At 40.4% G+C, this 21,745-nt stretch overlaps 1 protein-coding gene across 4 annotated transcripts in view; it reads left to right on the top strand.

The window, feature by feature from the left end:
• The window catches only part of armh1 (armadillo like helical domain containing 1), a 60,547-nt gene extending 39,329 nt beyond the window's left edge, over positions 1-21,218 (top strand). For 3 of the 4 annotated variants that reach the window (XM_043699172.1, XM_043699171.1, XM_043699169.1), the window contains 4 exons: positions 423-495; positions 5,981-6,110; positions 19,591-19,668; positions 20,645-21,218. In XM_043699172.1, the coding sequence (XP_043555107.1) occupies positions 423-495; positions 5,981-6,110; positions 19,591-19,668; positions 20,645-20,761 (398 nt within the window). In that variant the 3' untranslated portion in view covers positions 20,762-21,218. The remainder of the gene's footprint in view (positions 1-422; positions 496-5,980; positions 6,111-19,590; positions 19,669-20,644) is intronic. The other variant, XM_043699170.1, reaches the window with a different exon arrangement.
• Positions 21,219-21,745: the final 527 nt, after the last annotated feature.

The following is a 21,745-nucleotide window of genomic DNA, read 5'->3' as shown; positions in this document are numbered from 1 at the left end:
GCAGTAAATGATGTGTGTGGAGGTGCAAGTGAATTTGTGACGGATATGGAAGGATCCCTTGGGGCCTTGGAGGGAAGTAAGGGGGGAGGTGTGGGCGCAAGTTTTGCATTTCTTGCAGTTGCAGGGGAAGGTGCTGGGAGTGGAGGTTGGGTTGGTGGGGGGTGTGGACCTGACAAGGGAGTCATGGAGGGAGTGGTCTTTTCGGAACGCTGATAGGGGAGGAGAGGGAAATAGCCCGAAACGTCGATTCTCCTGCTCCTTGGATGCTGCCTGACCTGCTGCGCTTTTCCAGCAACATATTTTCAGCTTGTTATTATATTTTCAACATAAAGATGTATTAGCATTTGGAAATTCCTTTCATAAGTCAAGGTTTTTTTTTGAAAAATGCATTCAGAATGACAGTAATTTTCTTTTTCATTTAGATGAACCCACAACAACTCTTACAGAATCCCTACCTTTGTTTGTACAGCAGACGGCAGCAGCAAAAGTTATTGGGTAAGTGCCAAGTAATCTTATTCAAGGCAAATTGCAAGTTGCCACTAGTATTACAAATCACTAATTGAGCAATTGTTAACAAACCAAGGAAACTATTGTTATGCTGAGAGATCCATGGCATTGTGCAATGAGTTGGAGTATACGGTTTTACAACCTGGATTGAGGTGGGAGTTAACTTTTCAACATAAAGTCCTGTTTGGAATTTGTTTAAAATCTTATTTTGGACTCTAGAAATTTCAGATACTGAGAAACAAAAAAAAATGTTTTTTTTCTAATAACTTTGAAGATATGCAATTACAAAATGCTGAATTTGGATTCTTCTATTAGAACATATCAATATTTGCAATGGAAAATGTTATGTTGGAAAATGTTTAAAAAAAAACTCATTGGACAGGACCAGCATAAAGTAAGTGTAATTTTAAACATATTGATTGATTGAAAATCAAAGGGCTAATTTCAAATTCCTTGTCAGGCGCAGGTTGTGAATAATGCAAATTCCTGAACACACAGTTATACATACAATCCATTTTAATTAATTTTCTCTTGCAGGCACAAACATGACCTTTATATAATTTGGCATTGTGGTAAATGAAGAAAGGTTACAGTATCCATATTCTATAGTATTAGTACAGGTATCATTTACCTGTACATTTCTAAAACAGAGGCAATTTGCTATATAAACTTTCTTTAAACCATTCCTTTTTTAAATATTTAAGTCTAATCACATCACACACCCTTCATATGCTGAAACACCAGGCAATAACTGCAGTCAGGTTTAGCTACAGCAACCTTTAATCGAATGAAGCAGGCAATAGGGACATTACCAGTTCTCCTGGCTTGATGATCTTACATGAGATTGGTTTGGGGAGGGGTGGCTGGGGTGGGATTGGGGAAATGGGGGTGATGGCAGCAGTGGTGGCCAGGTCACACAAGACTCTTAAGTGAGAGAGAGAGAGTTTACTTCATGGACCAGGTTTGGTATTGAAACCATGGGAATTGCCTTGCATGGGTAAGAGGCATGGTCAATGCAAGGTCAGGTCCCATAATGTACAAAGTTTGTGTAGGTGCTGAATAAGAAAGTGGACCAATGAAAGGTGCAGCCTGGCAAATAGGGCAGGAGCAAAACATAACTGGCCCCTCAGAACATCAGCAAGGCTGTCAGAGCCTGTGGGTTCTCCCCTTTGCCTAGTGTTGAAGAAACCTCTGGAGGACAAGATGGACACCATAAATGTTGCAGCCTCGATTCTGTTGCTGCCTGAAGATTAATTTTGGCTGAAACTCTCTGGAAACAAGAGGCAAGCTATGGTCCAGTATGTGTCGCCAGTGTCTGAGGCAGTGTTGGAGGAACTGGACCTTGTGCAAAAATGCTTCAGAAGAGGCTACAGGGAAAAGAACAGTCTTACATTCCAGAACTTAAGGGAAAGGGATGTAGCGATTGGAAAGAGTTCAGCCAGGTGGACCTCCTACAATATGAGTTCCCTGATTGGGGCTGCTAACCAACCAGGGAGCACTGGCTGACATATAAACAGGAGATTCAGGGGTTCTGTTCACTCTAGGAGCTGGCTCTAAGCTAGTTGGGTCAGTGTCATATACTATGTACACATAAATAAAGGGTGACTTGGTGACAGAATACTGATCTTCATGGAGTTATTTCACTCTCTCTCAATACTGTTAGAGGATCTTTCCTGTCATTATCACCTTGGTTATCTATATTCTTTAGAATGTTTATATTAAGAATGATGCAAAACTGCAGTTTAAATTATCTGCTGTTTCCCATTTTCATTCTCGAAGTGTACCACACTTCGGCCATTCTTTTTATACACCCGCAGATGGTATTGCTTTTTATTTTAATACGTTTTGCCAGTTTACCTTTAAGACATCTGCTGCTATTTCCTAATAAAATGCCCAATTCTCTAGTCAACCACAAGTTTTCACTATTTTGTGTGCCTTAGTTTTAGATTGGACACTGTCCTTGATTGCCTTTTGTTAACTATAGGTGGTTCACCTTTCTCAATAAGTCCTTCTTTTCGACTGGAATAAAGTTTTGCTGAATGTTATGAAATATCTGCTGAAATGTCTGCCACTGCTAATCCACTGACTAGCCCATTGGTCTATTTTCTGTGTCCTCTTCACACAACTCTTACTTCACATTATTGTAATTGCCTCATTTAAGCTTCGGATTTTAGTTTGAGACCCATGTTGTTCTCCCTCAAACTGAATTAAAATTCTGCCATGCTGTAATCGCAACCCCAGAGCCTATTGAGCTGTCAACTCCATTTATCCTGTTACAAATGCTGCATGCATTCAGCTACGGAGCACAAGGGTTGACTTTTTAAATCATACTCTGGTTCTAATTTATGCTACACTGTTCTGCATATGTTCCACCCCTTCTTTCACACTCTTATTGTTCACCTCTTTGCTACCCTGCATCTCTCCTCATTTCTTCTCGACTTTCTAAATTTCACTTTAATTGAACTCTACACACCACTAATTAGTTTAAGTCCTATCTACAATCCTAGATATATGATTTGACAAGACACTGGTCCCAGCATGATTCAAATTAAATGGAACAATTCTCTTTTCGTGGTACAGGTGCTAGTGCCCCATGAATCAGAACCGGTTTCTCCAACACCAATCCAAGAGTTATGCATTTACCTTCCTCATCTTAGTTAACCATGCTAGTTTGCACATTTATTCACTCGAGAATGTGGACATTGGCTAACTGGTATTTATTGCATGTCCCTAGTTGCCCTTGAAGGTGGTGGTGAGATGTCTTGTTGAACCGCTACAGTCCACATGCTATAGGTTGACCCACAATGGTGTTAGGGAGAGAATTCCAGGATTTTGTGCCAGCAACAGTGAAGGAACAGCAATATATTTCCAAGTCAGGGTCGTTCGTGGCTTGGAGGGGAACTTGCAGGTGGTAGTGCGCCCATGTCTCTGCTACCCTTATCCTTCTAGGTGGAAATGGTGGTGGGTATGAAAAGTGCTGTCTAAGGATCTTTGGTGAATTTCTGCAGTGCATCTTGTAGGTAGTACACATTGCTGCTGCTGAGCATTGGTGATGGAGTGGGTGGATGTTTGTGAATGTGATGCCAAGGGAAGTGAGCTACTTTGTTCTGGGTGATGTCACACTTCTTGAGAATGGAGCTGCACCCATCAAGGTAAGTGAGGAGCATTCCATTATACTCCTGAATTGTCTTGTAGATGGTGGCCAGGCTTTGGAAAACCAGGAGGTGAGATACTCATTGCAGTATTCCTAGCCTCTGACCTTTGTAGCCACTGAGTTTATATGATGGATCCAGTTGAGTTGAATTGATTATTCTCTTTGTGATTTTGCTTTTCAATTTAGCCCCGAGCTGCTTGTAATCCATCAGCATAATCTTTTTCCTAATCTATGTGGTATCTATGTGGGCCACAACCACTGGATCATTCCCCTCCCATTCCAAGTTCCTATTCAGCCCAGGAAAGATGGCCTCAGCCTTGGCACAAGATAGCAACACAGCCTTTGAGACTCTACCTTGCTGCAGAGTATGGTACCTATTCTCCTAAACATGCTATCTCCTATTATTTCTCTTTTCACTCCCCAATTTAAATGGCACTCTGGAAAAGGGAGGACCAGTGAAAATCACTCCCTGCCCACAACCCAATTACTCACCCACCCATAGCCATCACTTACCTACACCTGGGTGTGTTCTTGATCGGAAGCTTCTCTCATAGTGTTGAGTACAGTTGGTCTCTGACTGGCTGGCAACACTTGGTGCCAGTTTCTGCCCTTGACATCCTTAATCACAGGGAAAGGCCCACCACTTGCCTGTTAAATGTTCAAGGGACAGAGATATCAGTAGGAGTGATTATCGCTTAGTGATATCTAACAGAACAAATCCAGCAACTGAAGGAACAAGGCATCTAATTGAGTATTGAGAGCCATTAACAGCAGAATTAACACAATTTATAACTTCAAGGTTTAGAATATCCCTCCACTCTACCATTAACATCAAGCCAGGGAATTAACATTAGTTAAGAAGAGGAGTGCAGGAGACTATGCCCGGAGTAGAATCAGGCATAGCTAAAAAGGATATGTCAGTTGTTGAAACTACAATGTAGGACTGCATGCATGATGTAGGGTCTCTACCACTGAGTCACAAGAACCCTAAAGTTCCTCAGCGTAGTTTTCTGAGCTTAACCAACTTCCGTTGCTTCAGTGACCTTTTTATCCATCATAAAGTCAAAAGTGGGGATGTTTACTGATAATGCATAAAGATGAATAACATTTATGCATCTTCCAATCAGCCACATCAATAGTATGACAAAGATTGGCTCAGAACCTGGGAAGTCTATAATAGTGAGTCTGTTTTATCTATGCCTGCCCATCATCTGGAAGGTGCAGATGAGGAGTGCAATGAAATACTCTAATGGACAATAATGCTCAAGAGGCTTTACACCATACAAGATGAAACAGCCCACTTGATTGGCCCACCATCCACCACAGGATGTCATCCTCAGATGCAATACAATATCTCACCAAGGTTCCTCTAACAGCACTTTCAAAACCCATGACGTCTATGCTTAAAAGGACAAGGGCAGTAGATATATGGGAACATCATCTATAAGTTGCTTGAAGGCATCCTGATTTAGATTTCTATTATTATTCCTTCATTGTTGCTTAGTCAAAATGCTAGAACTCTCTTCCTGACTGCATTGTGAGTGGTCCCATGCCCCAAGAACTGCAACAATGCAGGGCAGTTCATAACCATTTTCCCAAGGCAATTAGCGTTGGATAATAAATGCTGCTTAGCCAACAAGGTCCACATGCCAAGTGTAAATAACAGGGCAAAATGTGGCAGCATACCTCCTTGAGAACAGCTAACATTGAGGTCTCACCGGCTGCCCAGCAAGGAGGTGCAACTTATTTTTGTCTTCACAAGATTCCACCCATAATGCAGTCATTGTCATATTCCTGTTTGAGGGAGTTTGCTATGTATAAAATGGCTGCATGTTTTCGACATTATAACAATGACTTTTCTTCAACAAATACATTATTAGCATTTGCATTTTCACAGCTATGTCACATGGCCATAAAAAAGCTACTACATAAATTCAAGTTTTTCTTTGAAACATGTAATAGTTTAATATTTCAGTATAAATTGGAATGGATAATGTGGATGGGAAAGATTGATAGCACTGCACTATGCATTGTTCGATTGAACTTATGGTTAAGGCATATTATTGACAGAATAAACAGTATTTTGCACTGAGTCTGCTGACTTTATATCTGACTTATGCTTACTTTATGTCAACAATGATAAAAGTGGTATTCTTCCCAGTATTGACACCAAGGTGAGAACCTATTTATTTTGGAGAGAAGGAAAACAAATTTTTGGTTTTTAAAAAAAAGACAAAATTCATTGAGTTTATTATTTTTATTAATCCATTCTAATTACAGTATTTGTGTTATCTGTTGATAACTTTTTGCCTTTCACAGTTTACTCATTCAAGAATCTGCTGAGATAGCTGAGGAATTGTTGCAACTTAGAGTGGTGCATCACCTCATGATTGCTATGGGAAATCTGAATCATGCTGACAGCCAAAGACAAGCCAGTTTGACATTGGAAGTAAGCATCTTAAGGGAGTAATGATCCAAGTATTGCTGGCAGTGTGACTTGGCATCAGTTGGGAAACCGTTGAAAAAAAAATGAGCCCATGATTACCAAATGCTTGTTGCTGATGGTTAAACTTCCCTACCAACTATGTGAAATTGACAAAATTACCTTCTGCATCATGGAGGGTAATGTATGTTCATTCATGACAATTTTTGTTTTATTTATACAGCCTGGTGTTAATTGAAATTGAAGAAAACAAATAACTTCAAAATTAAATTGAAATATTTATGTATTGAAATTTTCTAATCAGTAATGTGTATCAGTATTTCATCAATTTTTCTATCCAATCTTATTACTACAGAAATAAAAGTACTTTACTTGTTGTTAAAACTAATCTTTAAAATACAATTACTATATTTTTTTAAACAATTGATTGCAGTTGTGAAATTGAACTAATGGCGAGGGGGTGGGGTGTGTGTGGTCGCTGTGCAGACTTGTCCTGAGATGTTAGTGTGTGATGTTGAAGATGGAGGCCTGGAATCACCAGGGTACCACTGACTTTCAGGTTGGGAATTGCTGCTATCTGATTTCTATCCAGTGAGTGGGAGAATGGGAAATGACATATCATTGAAGCAGGATGATGTAATAGTAAGGATATCCATGCTTGCAAGTGAATGCAGATATGGCTCTCATTGCTCATAGGTGAGAATCTCATCTCGCCAGTTGACACTTGAATGGATAGCAGGACTTTTGACAGCGCAAAGCTCACTGCTGGCCATCTTGCATGATTTTCCCAACTTTTCCTGATTCTATCCAAAACATTAATCAATGTACCTTAGTACAGGAGGAGGCCATTCAGCCAATCAAGCTTGCCATGGCATTCAATGTGATCATGGCTGATTATCTACCTGAATAGTCTATTCCTGATTCCTTCTCCCAACCGTTTGAAGCGTTCAGCTCCATGTGCTATATCCAGCTCCTTCTTGAAACCATGCAACATTTTGGTCTTGGCAGCTTTGTATTAGTGAATTCCACAGGCTTACTCGTCTCTGAATGAAGACATTTCTCCTCATCTCAATCCTAAATAGTTTACACATATTCTTAGACTGTGACCCCTGGTTCTGGGCACCCCCATAATCAGGAACATACATCCTGCATCTACCTTGTCCAGTATGCTAGAAAATTTTAATGAAATGAAGGTTTCAATGAGATTTGGTATTACTAAACGTTACCATGAAGCTGTCACGTTATCATAAAGCTAATTAGTTAGTTCACGTTCTATAAACTAGACATCTGTTCCAGACTCTGGAAAGTGCATCTTATTTAGATGAGATCAAAGATGGAATCAAACTCAATTGTGTTGCCGTCCTGTTGGCACTGACAGTTTTTCACATGTAAACCAATGGTACCAAGCAAATTGGCAGCAATGGGGAGAAAACTAAAGAAAAAACAAACTGGAAACAGCAAATAAAACATCATGTCAGTTTCCAGTAATGTCATGAACTCAGGTACAAGAAACCATTCTTTGATCACAAATCGCTGCACATTTAGGGAAGGACTACTTAGTTCATAAAAGTACATCTGGAATACACAGTTACAAATGTGTGCTGATCAACAGCCCTAACAATCCTTCACATTACAACAACACTGAAACTGTTGATGACATTCTCTTTGCAGAAACATTGTTAAAGTATATGAATTGAGGAGTCTTGGCAAAGAGCACATTTTATCAATGTCCTTTGTGCTTTCCCAGCTTGAAAATTGACAGCTGTGATCACTTTGTGTGCCACAATAAAGATTACACTTGTTATGACCAACAGACTGGGCTATAGCAACTATCAGAATTTTTTCTAAAGCATCACAACTAAAGCACAGCTTTCTGAATTGATGCTTCTGGAAAAGATCTTGGACATTAAAACTGAGAACAAACATCCTGCTAGATGGGCATTTCTGGGATGTTTTGATCCTTCTCTGATGCTGTCTGATTAATCCTACTTTGTCTACAGCTACGAGTACAGCCACTGATACTGCTATAAAATATAACATTTCAAACCCAATGTTCCCTCTAAGCTGCATGCGACCTGTACAGGACAAGTTGGCCCCTGTAAGCTTATATGCATGTGTGGCACTAAAAAAAAATTAAAGGCTGTAACCCACAACAAATCCTTTCTGCATTGCAAAAGAAAGTAGAACACATATTGAAAACAAAAAGTGCTGGAGATCAAGCGGGTTAGGCAGCATCTATGGAGAGAAAGCAAACTAATGTTTTGAGTCTAGATGATTCTTCATTGGCGCATATATTGTCCAGTTACAAACTGAATTTGCTTTCCCATTTCATTAATCTATTCTCTGATAATATTATCAATGTTATCTCATGGCATTTATCATTTTCTGAAAATTATAGCTTTAGTTTTGGAATCATCTTCAATTTTTTATACTACTCACTCTAGGCCTATCCAAATCATTGATGCAAATTGAATAGGACTAAAACAAAACATACAGATGTTGTAAATCTGAAAGCAAAATAAATTGCTAGAGCAACTCAGCAGATATTTATTACTCATTATTCATTCCTGGGATGTAGGCATCACTGGTTAGGTTAGCATTTATTGCCCATTCATAATTGCTCAGAGGGCATTTAAGAGTTAACCATAGTGCATGTAGGCTAGACCAGATATAGATATCTGTTTCCTTCCCTAAAGGACTTTAGTCAACTACAATTGACAAGAAGTTCATTGTCACCATTATACTCTTAATTCCAGATTTTCCACAATTGGCCGTAGTGGTCTGGCAGCATCTAAAGGGAGAAGAGCAGAGTTAATGTTTCAACTCTAATATGCTTTGTATGTTAGTGCAGAGAGACTCACTTTGTCAAGCTTTACATCTTGTACTTATCAGGACAATTCACAAGAAAAAAAAAGTCTAAAGGAAAAACAACATTTACATTTACAAGAGAGGAGTGCCGATTAGATGCAAGTGGTCTCTGGTAGAGGTATTACAATGGAAAAAGAACCAATTAAATTATGACTGAGCTTAGTTGAAAATCAAGCAGATTGATTCTGATTTGGAGATGCTGGTGATGGACTTGGTGGACAAAGTCAGAGTCACATGACACCAAGTTATAGCCCAACAGGCTTATTTGAAATCACAAGCTTTCGTAGTGCAGGTGCAGTGAGATAGGAGAGCACAAAGACAGAGTTTAAAGGTAGAGAGATCAAGAGCAGGGAGATTAAAGGGTCATACAACTAGTATGAGTGGAGTGTCAGATAATAAGTCTCTGCAAGTGACCAAGAGTGTCACATGTAGTGTAACACGAACCCAAGATCACAGTTGAGGCTGTCCTCGTGAATACAGAACTTGGCTATTAGTTTTTGCTGCCGATTCTGTGGTGTTATGTATCTTGAAGTCCACCTTGGATGACACTTACCTGAGAATCGGAGGCTCAATGTCTTTGATCGCTGAAGTGTTCCCTGACTAGGAGGGAACATTCCTGTGTGGCGATTATTGTGTGGTGTCCATTCATCCGTTGTCATAGTGTCTGCTTGGTGTCATTAATATACCATGCCTCGTGGCATCCTTACCTGCAGCTTATGAGATAGACAACATTGGCTGAGTCACATGAGCATCTGTTGTGTATTAGATTAGATTACATTACAGTGTGGAAACAGGCCCTTCGGCCCAACAAGTCCACACCGACCCGCCGAAGCGAATCCCACCCATACCCCTACATTTACCCATTACCTAACACTACGGGCAATTTAGCATGGCCAATTCACCTGACCCTGCACATCTTTTGGACTGTGGGAGGAAACCGGAGCACCCGGAGGAAACCCATGCAGACACGGGGAGAACGTGCAAACTCCACACAGTCAGTCGCCTGAGGCGGGAATTGAACCCGGGTCTCAGGCGCTGCGAGGCAGCAGTGCTAACCACTGTGCCACCGTGTGGTGTTCCCATGTGTGATGGTAATATTCATGTCAGTCATCTGACATGTCTTGCAGAAGTTACCATGGCACGGTTGTGTGGTGTTGTGGTCAATGTTGTCCTGAAGGCTGGGTAATTTGCTGAGAACAATGGTCTATTTAAGGTTTGGTGGTTGTTTGAAGGTGAGAGGTGGTGGGTACGGATTAGAATAGATTAGAATAGATTCCCTACAGTGCGGAAATTCGGCCCAACTAGTCCACACCGACCCTCCGAAGAGTAATCAAACTAGACCCATTCCCCCTAGCTAATGCACCTATCTCCACGGGCAATTTAGCATGACCAATTCACCTAATCTGCACATCTTTGGACTGTAGGAGGAATCCGATCTTGGTGGGATTGCTCATCATCATCGGTTACATGTTGAAGGCTGTGAAGAACTTGATGTAGTTTCTTCACTCCAGGGGAGTACTGGATGATGAAGTGTATTGTAACGGTTACATCCGGTGTCTATCTTAGGGGGGGTCATTGAGGTTTGTCACAGTGGCACATGGAACTGGCCATTGATGAGTTGAGCATTGTATCCATTCTCATGAGGGCGTCCTTCAAAATCTTTGTGTCTGTCCTGTTGCTCCTCATCCGAGCAGATCCTGTGCATATGCAGTGCTTGTCAGTAGGGCTAGTTTCTTTAATATGTTTAGGATGGAAGCTAGAGAAGTGCAACATCGTGAGGCTATTTGTGGGCTTGTGGTAGAGTGAGGTATTGAGGTGACTGTCCTTGATGGAGATGCTTGTGTCCAAGAATGAGACTGTTTCTGAATAGTAGTCCATGGTAAGTCTGGTGGGATATATTATGAAGGTGTAGAAGTATATTGTACCTTTTAAGAGAGTTGAAAAGCTAGCAAGGACTGAAAGTACAGAGTGTCCTGAACAAAGTAACAATGTAACACTTGTTCGAAACAAATAGCAGATGGGTTGCCATGTAACAAAAACAAATTCAAATTCAGCCAATCAGTTTAAATTAAGCCCCAAGATACCAAAATCCAATCAAATTTGAATTTAATATTTTGATAATATTAAAACCAATGAAACGAGTCGATGTTTTGGGGTATAAAACAAGACACTTTGAATAGCACGAGAAAGAACTGCCAAAAGACCAACAGAAGTAGACCGCTAGCTGAAGAACTCTTTGAAAGTTACCTGTCTCTGGGGAGTTTGCGCAGCTGTACATCGAGGCCAACCTGGAGGGAATCTATAGAGGAAAATCTAGAAAGGAGAATTGGCAAAGCTGACTGGTTTTGAAAGGTGATTTTTTTTTGTAAATCTTAAATTGGGACTTTTTTATTGGACATGTATTATAGAGTGGGAGATAAAAGACAGGTTTAAGAGAAAGGAGTTATAAATAGCTGTTGTTTTAATGTTCTCTGTTTATTCTCTTAAAGAATAAAATTGTTAATTTTTGCTTGAAATAGTAACCTCTGGGATAGTTCTTTGCCTCTCGAATTTTAACAGATTACAGCCCGGGGTGAATATTTTCTATGTAGCTGGTTTAAATACCAGAAGGATTTACGCCATGTCCTAACAGGTGAAACTTGTTGGTGTTGCTATGTAGTTGTTGTGGTGATTCCTCGCCATGAATCCAACAGAAGAAACGTCGTCGATGTATCTGATGTGTAGCATTGATCAGAGGTCCTGCGTAACAAAGAAGTCTTGCTCAAACTTGTGCATGAAAGTATTGGCATGTTGGAGTGCAAATTTGCTCCCCATGGCCATTCTGTATGATAAGCGCAGCAGGTCAGGCAGCATCCAAGGAGCAGGAGAATCGATGTTTCGGGCATGAGCCCTTCTTCAGGAATGAGGCTGCCTGACCTGCTGTGCTTTTCCAGCAACACATTTTCAGCTCTGATCTCCAGCATCTGCAGTCCTCACTTTCTTCTATGGCCATTCTGCATGTCTGGATGAAGAACTGATTTTTGAAGGTGAAGACATTACGATCGAGGATGAAGCAGATGAGTCGTAAGATGATGTTGGAAATTGACAGTTGTTGGTATTGAGTACTGAGGCTGTTGCAATGATGTCATCATCATGGGGGATGCTGGTGTAAAGTGCTGAAATGTCCATTGTGAGGAGGAATGTTCCTAGTTTGACTGGTCTTTGGGTGCTGAGTTTCTGCAAGAGATCTGTAGCGTCGCAACAGAAGCTGAGGGTTCCTTGTACATAGGTTTCAAGATGTCTTCGACATAGCTAGAGAGGTTCTCAAATAGGGTCCTTTTGCATGATACAATAGGACATCTAGGTGTGTTGGCTTTGTGTATCTTCTGAAGGCAGTAGAAGTTCTCTATGCAAAAAGTACGCTGGATGAGAGTATATAGGATACTCTGAAGATCTGGAGATTGAATTAACAGGTGTGTTCTTTGGTTGGATCGGCAAGTAGTTGAGTGTGTTCCTGGTTGTTCAGTTGTCAGTATGCTTCTTTGTAGTAGTCCATTCTATTCTGTATAATGCTGGCTTCTCCTTTGTCTGCTGGTTTGATGACAATGTTGCGATTGTTCTTGAGCGCATGGATGGCGTTGCTTGGGTGACGTACTATACTATCTTGTGAGTGCGGCTGATGAATCTGGCGTTAACGCATCTCCTGACAACTTGAGCACGCATGTCAACCCTGGGACAATGGCCTTCTGGAGGGGTCCAATTTGACGAATCCTCTATTGGACATTGAACCATGAATCTCTCTGTAGACTGTTCAGTTCATTAGTTGTGTCGTGGCCTCGCTGCTGACATCTTGGGGTTCATTGAAGCATTCCCGGACCCTCATAATGCCTGATGAATTTCTCTGTGTCTGCTGTGAGACCAAGAGGGTCAATTTTGGTAGTGGGCCAGAAATTGAGCCCTCGGCTGAGAACTTTGATTTTGTCCAGTTAAAGAGTCTGGTCAGACAAGTTGATGACGTTATTCAGCTGTTGACACATTACTCACACCATCTAACACTCTTGGTCACCTGCAGGACTTATTATCCAACACTCTCACACCAGTAGTATGATCTTTTGTCTCTCTGCCTATAAACTCTGTGTCTTTGTGCTCTTCTGTCTCACTACAATGGATCACCAATGGTACATAAACAACCCCCACCCCCAGACCCATAGTCTGTCTTCCCAGTAGACCAAGACTAGCAAAGGAACTGCAATGCAAACTGAAACACCTAGTAGAAGACTCAAGCCACTCCATCCATTCCACCCAGGAATTCCTTAACATCATCAAAGGCACCAAGGTAGAGGACGACGAGGTCATGGTTTCCTTTGATGTGACAGCCCTATTCATATCAATATCACCTTAGACAAAGAAACACTGGCCTCACTGCTAGACGAAGCAAGGACACAAACACCTGTCAGCACCAACTCCATCAGCAAGGACAGCATCCTCAAATCAGTAGACCTGTGCCTCACAACCCACTTCATCTTCAATGACAAGACATACAAACAAATCATGAGACGCCTATGAACTCTTAGCAGAAGAAGTTATGCAGAGGTTAGAATGAACAGCCCTTTCCACGATCCAGCCCAAGTTTTAGGTCTGCTATGTGGATGACACCTTTGTCATCATGAAACGCAACAAATTAGAAGAAACCCACAAACACATAAACAATATCCTTGCTGGTATAAAGTTCACCAAAGAGGAAGAGAACAATAACAGACTCCCCTTCCTAGATGTCACAGTAGAATACATTGCCAATGGAGAGCTTTGGCCAGTGTTTACAGAAAATCCACACACACTGACCAGATATTCAACTACAGGAGCAATCATCCCAACACCATAAACGGAGCTGCATCAGGACATTATTTAAATGAGCCACAACACACTGCATCACCCAGGAACTATGAGAAGCTGAGGAAAAACACCTCTACAACGTATTCAGGAACAACGGGTACCTGATAAGCGCAGTCCGCCGATTTCTACACAACAGATTTAAACAGACCTAAACAATAACACACAACACACTCGAACTCTAGCCTGTTGAAGAAGCCATGCTGACTCAGTCCTATTTTACATTCACTTCCAAATACTCCACTACCTCACCCTTAATAATGGACTTGAAAATCTTACAAACAACAGAGGTCAGGCTAAGTGGCATATAATTTGCTGTCTTCTTCTTCCTTTCTTGAATAGGATTGTTGAATGAACCATTTGCCAGTTCACTGGGACCCTTCCTGAATCCAACGATTCCTGAAAAATCACCACCAATGCCTCTATAGTTTTCTCAGCTAACTGTAGTCAATCCAGTCTAGATGATTTAACCACCTTCAGACCTTGCAGCTTTCCCAGCAGCTTCCCTAGTGGTGGCCACTATGCTCACCTCTGCCCCCAATTCTCGAAGTTTTGGTATGTTACTGGGGTGTTCCACTGTGGAAACTGATACAAAGTACCTATTCAGTTCCTCTGCCATTTCGTTGTTCCCATTGCTACTTCTCCAGCCTCTTTTTCCAGCAGACCAATGTCCACTCTTGACTTTATTACCTTTTACTTATCTTAAAAAAAGCTTTTTCCAATCTTCTTGCATATTAATAAATAGCTTACTTCATATTTCAAAGTTTGTGAGAAGATTACTTCATATTTCTTCTAATACTCCCCTTCTTGGTTTCGTAGTTGCCCTCTGCTCATTTTAAAAGGCTTCTCACTAAGCTACGCTACATTATGTGCCTTTTCTTTTGCTTTTATGTTGTCCCTAACTTCCCTTGTCAGCCATGGTTGCCTTGTCCTCCTGATGTTTCTTTCTTCCTTGGTATGAATTTCTACTGCGCCTCTCAAATTATCCCCAGAAACTCCTGCTACTGCTTTTGCTACTGCACAACTTCTGTGCTAGGTTCCCCTTCCAATCAACTCTGGCCAGCTCCCCCTTCATGTACTTGTAGTTATCTTCACTCAATTGTAACATTGTTGTATCCAATTCCAGCTTCTCCCTTTCAAACTGCTGGGTGAATTCTGTAATATTATGGTCCTTTACCTTAAGCTCCCTAATTAAGTCTGCATGATTATACATCACCAAATCCAGAATTGCCTGTACCCTTTGGGCTCTACCACAAGCTGCACCCCTCCAAAGAAAACCTTTTAAACAAAGATGTTCCACAAATTCCTTTTCTGGGGATCCACTAACAACCTGATTTTCTCAGTCCACCTGCATATTAAAGTCCCTTCATTATTGTATTAGTACCTTTCTTGCATGTCTTTTCTCTCGTGATTTGTTTTCTGCCCCACACCCTGACTACTGCCAGGGCACCTATATACAACTCCCATCAGGGTCTCTTTTCATTTGCAGTTCCTCACATTCCCTGCACAGATTCTACACTGTCCAACCCCACAGTGTTTCTTATTATTGATTTATATTTCACACTAACAAAATAACCCTGCCCCTTCTGACTATCTGCTTGTCCTTTCAATGCAATCCATATCCTTGGATGTTTAGTCCCAGCCCTTATCCCTTTGCAGCCATTTCGGCAATATCCATAATAATGTATCTGCTAATTTCAATCTGTGCGACAAGCTCATTATGCAAATAGCGCACATTTAAGTACAACGGCTATGTTTACCACCCTCCCTTATCTGTTATGCCTGATGTTAGATTCCTGACCTTTTCCATACTCTCTGCCTTATTGCTTGTTCTGAAAACTTTAATAACCTTTGCGGAGGTCTTTAATGACTGGGGTGTTGTCTGCAGTCCATAATGATCACACCATTTAGCCTTTCTGCCAGGATCCTAGTCCCAGATCAGTTCAGTGGGAGTCCAACCCATCAATACAGTATCTTTTTCCAGTACTGATGCCAGTGCACCACAAAAAATATAGCCCCTTTTTCCTGCATGACTTCCTACAGTCCTTTTCCTCATCCACAAAGAAAGCAAGTACCTCATACCTATTGGACAAGGTCAAGAGCAGAGGCTCTGCCAGTGCTAAAATCAGGATCCCTATACCTGCCTCATTTGTAGTCACACCCTTTCAGTCCTGAGCACTGTCCAAATTTAAAGTACTTAACCTACACTGTGTGACTTTCTCCTGAAACAACTTCCAGGTAACTCTTCTACTTCCCTGATGTTTTTTAATTACAAAAATATACTTTATTCATAATATATATATATATGCAATCACAAATGTAGTTTGGTTCTGTACAATAGCATATCAAAAGAACGAAACAAACGCTGGAGTTTGACTCTATCTAAATAAACCAAAGGCATCTCTTGCAAGTGAAAAGAGACCCTGATGGGAGTTGTATACAGGCGCCCTAGAAGTAGTCAGGATGTGGAGTAGAAAACAAATCACGAGAGAGAAAAGACATGCAAGAAAGGCACTAATAATATAATGAAGAGACTTTAATTACATGCATTTGAAGTACTGGGTGGGTTCAATAACTGAAAGGACCCCATTTAACTTGGCAGAATGACCTCAAACATTGGTCTTCCTCAGTACTCCTTCGTAGCAGCTGCCCCATGCTTTCGTGCTTCCATCAGCACTTAGTCCTGGACCTTGGAATGTGTCAGTCTACAACATTCAGTCAGGGTAAATTCTTTATTTTGGAAGACCAACAGGTTTCAGGCAGATGAAAGAACATCTTTCATGGAGTTGATCATCCTCCAGCTGTAGTCGATGTTTGTCTCTGTGTGCATCCCGAGGACCAGACTGTAGAGCGCAGTGTCCTGTGTCACAGTTCATAGAATCATAGAGATGTATAGCATGGAAACAGACCCTTCGGTCCAACCAGACCACGCCGACCAGATATCCCAACCCAATCTAGTCCCACCTGCTAGCACCTGACCCATATTCCTCCAAACCCTTCCTATTCATATCCACATGCCTTTTAAATGTTGCAATTGTACCAGCCTCCACCACTTCCTCTGGCAGCTCACTTCATACACATACCACCCTCTGTGTGAAAAGGTTGCCCCCGAGATCTCTTTTATATCTTTCCCCTCTAGCTCTGGACTCCCCAATCCCAGGGAAAAGACTTTGCCTATTTATCCTATCCATGCCCCTCAATTTTGTAAACCTCTATAAGGTCACCCCTCAGCCTTCAACGGTCCAGAGAAAACAGCACCAGCCTATTCAGCCTCTCCCTATAGCTGAAATCCTTCAATCCTGGCAACATCCTTGTAAATCTTTTCTGAACCCTTTCAAGTTTCACAACATCTTTCTGATAGGAAGGAGACCAGAATTGCATGCAATATTCCAACAGTGGCCTAACCAATGTCCTGTACAGCCACAACATGACCTCTCAACTCCTGTACTCAATACTCTGACAAAAACAAAACGCATACCAAACACCTTCTTCACCATCCTATCTACCTGCAACTCCACTTTCAAGGAGCTATGAACCTGCACTCCAAGGTCTCTTTGTTCAGCAACAATCCCCAGGACTCCCACTCCATTAAGTGTATAAGATTTGCTTTCCCAAAATGCAGCACCTCGCATTTATCTGAGTTAAACTCCATCTGCCACTTCTCGGCCCATTGGCCCATCTGATCAAGATCCTGTTGTAATCTGAGGTCACTCTCTTCGCTGTCCATTACACCTCCAATTTTGGTGTCATCTGCAAACTTTACTAACTGTACCTCTTATGCTCACATTCAAATCATTTATGTAAATGACGAAAAGTAGAGGACCGAGCACTGATCCTTGTGGCACTTCACTGGTCACAGGCCTCCAGTCTGAAAAACAACTCTCCACCACCACCCTGTGTCTTCTGCCTTTGAGCCAGTTCTGTATCCAAATGGCTAGTTCTCTCTGTATTCCATGAGATCTAACCTTGCTAATCAGTCTCCCATGGGGAACCTTGTCAAACGCCTTACTGAAGTCCATATAGATCACATCTACCGCTCTGCCCTCATCAATCCTCTTTGTTACTTCTTCAAAAAACTCAATCAAGTTTGTGAAACATGATTTCCCACGCACAAAGCCATGTTGACTATCCCTAATCAGTCCTTGCCTTTCGAAATACATGTACATTCTGTCCCTCAGGATTCCCTCCAACAACTTGTCCACCACCGACGTCAGGCTCACTGGTCTATAGTTCCCTGGCTTGTCCTTACTATCCTTCTTAGAGTGGCACCACGTTTATTTCAAAAATATATTTTATTCATTTTATTTATATACAAAATACATTCATACAGAGAGTCACAAACACAATTCAGTCGCATATCAACGTTGGAGTTTAACTCTATCCAAACAAACCAAAGACATCTCTGGACAGACAGCAAGCTAACATTTTGCAAATAGATGAATCTTCAGAACTCTGACTCAATGTCATCTTGCTCTGTCTCCTCAGATGTTTTCAGTACAGATTCCAGCATCAACAGTAATTTGCTTGTACAAAGATATATCTTCCTTGCATAAAATTATATTTACATGCATTTGAGGCACTGGACCAGCCAATAATGGAATAGCCCTCTGTTTAACTTCAGCAAAAGGACCTCAGATAGTGGTCATGACCGACTGCACTTTGGGAGCAGTTACCCAGTGTTTGACACTCAGATTCCAGCTCATTAACTCTGAGCTGCAGTTCGTGAAGCAACTAACACTTATTATAGATGTAGTCACTATGAACCACAACGAGGGCCACCCGCTCACACATCATGATAGTGCAATATATCACCCAGTCCTGCATCTCCAAATTATTTCATTTTTAATTTTTATTGATCTTTAATTTTTAATGTGCAAAATTTACCTTTAATTTGAAAACAACTTAGAATGGGTATACAATTTAGGAGTGACTTGCCAACCAATGAACTTACAGCTTTTCCTGTGGTGTCACTTTTTTCACTCTTTCTGATCGCTGAGTCTTCTCTTCTATTGTTTCTTCTCTCTCTGGGTTCCCACCATAGCAAAACTCTGAAGGAGCTTTCTTTCTTTGGTCCCTAATTCAAAGCCTTCTGGAACTAGATTAAATTGGTTATCTAATTAACTAGTTTCAGACGAGTACATAAATCAAGTTATTCCTTAAAACTTACCCCTGAGTCTGCCTTTATTTTAACCAAACTCTATTTATACTCTATGCCTTGATGGCAACAAAGCAGCATTCTCAGATTAGGATTAATAGATATGTATCTCAGGTAGTTATAATATTAATTATTTCTCTCATTCAAATGGAGTAGGTGTGCTACCAGCTGCTCTTTGGTTGTTAGTTGAGCTGTTTGCCTTATCAAGGCCTAAACAAAGCACATTGTAACTTCAGTTGGCATGATGTTTGGTGATTTTGTCTTTGCCCAGGTGTACACTTTATTTTTCACTTCTGATCTCTAGAAGAAATTTCTGATGCAACTAATCTGTAAAATCATGTAACAGCAAATTAACTATATCTAGTTACATCACAGAGATTGTTCAAGTACTGTTACAACACAAGTATCTCTTTTAACGGTACAGGAAAGTTCCATTAATAGCACATGCTACCTTAAAGGCATTTAAAAAAATGGAAAATTCCATTGTTTGAAGCATGAGGGAATTTTGTTTTCAGTACATTCTGTTCAAAAATTAATTATGTAATATTTTGTTCATCTAGATGACAATTAAAAGTGATATAATTTTAATTTCAGCACCTGGTTCGTACTTTTCCAGTTGTTGAAGAAAATGTACGAAAAGCCATAGGAGAAACTCTTTTTGAATTATACATGGTAATTCTTTAATCATTCTTAGTTATAGTAACTTATGACAATAATAGAGTGGAATTGTTTCTCTTTTCTAAACTTTCTTTTATTGAGTCGTGGAGACGTACAGCATGGAAACAGACCCATTGGTCCAACCTATCCATGCCGACCAGATATCCCAACATAATCTAGTTCCACCTGCCAGCACCCGGCTCAGATCCCTCCAAACCTTTGCTATTCATATACCCATCCAGATGCCTTTTAAATGTTGCTATTGTACTAGCCTCCACTACTTCCTCTGACAGCTCATTCCATACACATACCACCCTCTGCATGAAAATGTTGCCCCTTAGGCCCTTAGGTCTCTTTTATATCTTTCCCCTCTCACCCAAAACCTATGCCCTCTAGTTCTGGACTCACCCACCTCAGGGAAAAGACCTTGTCTATTTATCCTATCCATATTATAATTACCCCTTTTTTAAAAATATAGAACTCTGTTACCTTGAAGTGGGCAGGGAAAAGGATCCCTCAGGACTCTTGGGCCCAAGTAATTTCCAGTGACCTCTGCTGAGATCTATTAAAAATATTGGCCAAATTAGTAACAGGTTTACTTGCTTTTGACACAAGCAGAACAGTAGGAAAAAAAAATCACTCTGTAAGTAACTTCTAATAATTGACGTAATCCTAGGTACAACTCTTTGTCCATTTGCTCTGTTGTTGTCATATGACAAAATAATCTTTGGGGATGTGAAGGAAGAAGAAAATATCATGATTAATCTTTCTTCACAATGTTCTGTTTACTAATCCAGATTTGCAGTAGCCATTGAGTGAGGCATGCACTGAAATTCATTGCACCATTCAGTATATCCAAGAACCTACCTTTGAACAACAAAAAAGAATATAAAAAAACAACTTACTAGAAAATAAGTAATCATGACCAGGAGAGAACAGTGATGTATTTTGTTGTTTTTAACTTATGTATGTATCTTTTAAATCAATATAGACAGATCCTGAGAGATTTTACTTGAAGATAGACTTCGTCCAAGCTGCTGTTTTGGTTGGAAACAAAGTCAATATTACAGGAAGTAAGGCAGAGTTAACGTTTTTTAATAAGCAGTAGAAATATATATTTCACCAGTTGAATAATAGCATTAATATAATAATTGATTATCATTTACCCCAACAGTTGAAGACGTACCAGAATAAAACAATGTTTTTAGGTATAGCATGACGAGAAGAAGCTCCTTTTTTAAGCCATGTAAAAGATGAATGCAACATTTTAATGAATCGATTACACTTTCAAATAGACTTAAGGTAGATGGAACAAAAACGTAGTGGAACTTCATTTTACTTGTGATTAACATGCATTTATCTACTGTACTTGAAGTGATTTTAACAATGTGAATATGAGCTATTGTTTTATTACCAGCTCTGTACACCATTAGAATGATTAAATTTCAATTTCTTAATTATTTGAGTAATTATATGAGTGTATTTTATATAAAATATACACCGGTATAATTTCTGTTATCAACTATCCCATTGTTCCTGTCTTTCAACCTATTAAAAATATTTGAAGTGTGTAACTGTTGATACTCAAGTCTGCTTTTGTAGGAAAGTTACTCAAAATATTTCATCGATACTTTCTAATTTGTTTTTATGAACTATGGCTAGGAAATAGTTTCATTTTGGAAAATGGTGAACTGCAGATTCTAATTGAACGTACTAATGCTGGTTTCCGGGGAGGCAAATTAGAATGGGGCAAGAATGCCTCAGCAGCATCTTACTGTACTGTTGCAGACAAACATTTCTGATTTTGGTGACAGAAAATAATATGTTCTCAAGTTATGCTGTAAATCTGGACACCAAGGAGGGGCCTCTCGGTTCTGCAATCGGTCAAATAAAAACTAGCAGCTTGGTCTGATTCAACAATTTATTACGACACCGGGCATAGGTTATCCAGCAACACAGGGGTTAAGCCCCTCTGTGTACTCTGGAAAGGCTGCTGTGCTTTAGCTTAAACACAGGCAACGTTTATAGGTCTCTTAACAAACAGAACAGCCCTAATTGCAAAATTAATCCAATAAAATGACAAATAGACATA

Source organism: Chiloscyllium plagiosum, chromosome 11 (assembly GCF_004010195.1).
Source record: "Chiloscyllium plagiosum isolate BGI_BamShark_2017 chromosome 11, ASM401019v2, whole genome shotgun sequence".
In the NCBI taxonomy this organism is placed as follows: domain Eukaryota; kingdom Metazoa; phylum Chordata; class Chondrichthyes; order Orectolobiformes; family Hemiscylliidae; genus Chiloscyllium; species Chiloscyllium plagiosum.
The sequence above is the reverse complement of the archived record's forward strand: the minus strand, read 5'-3'. Positions and strand labels throughout refer to the sequence as shown.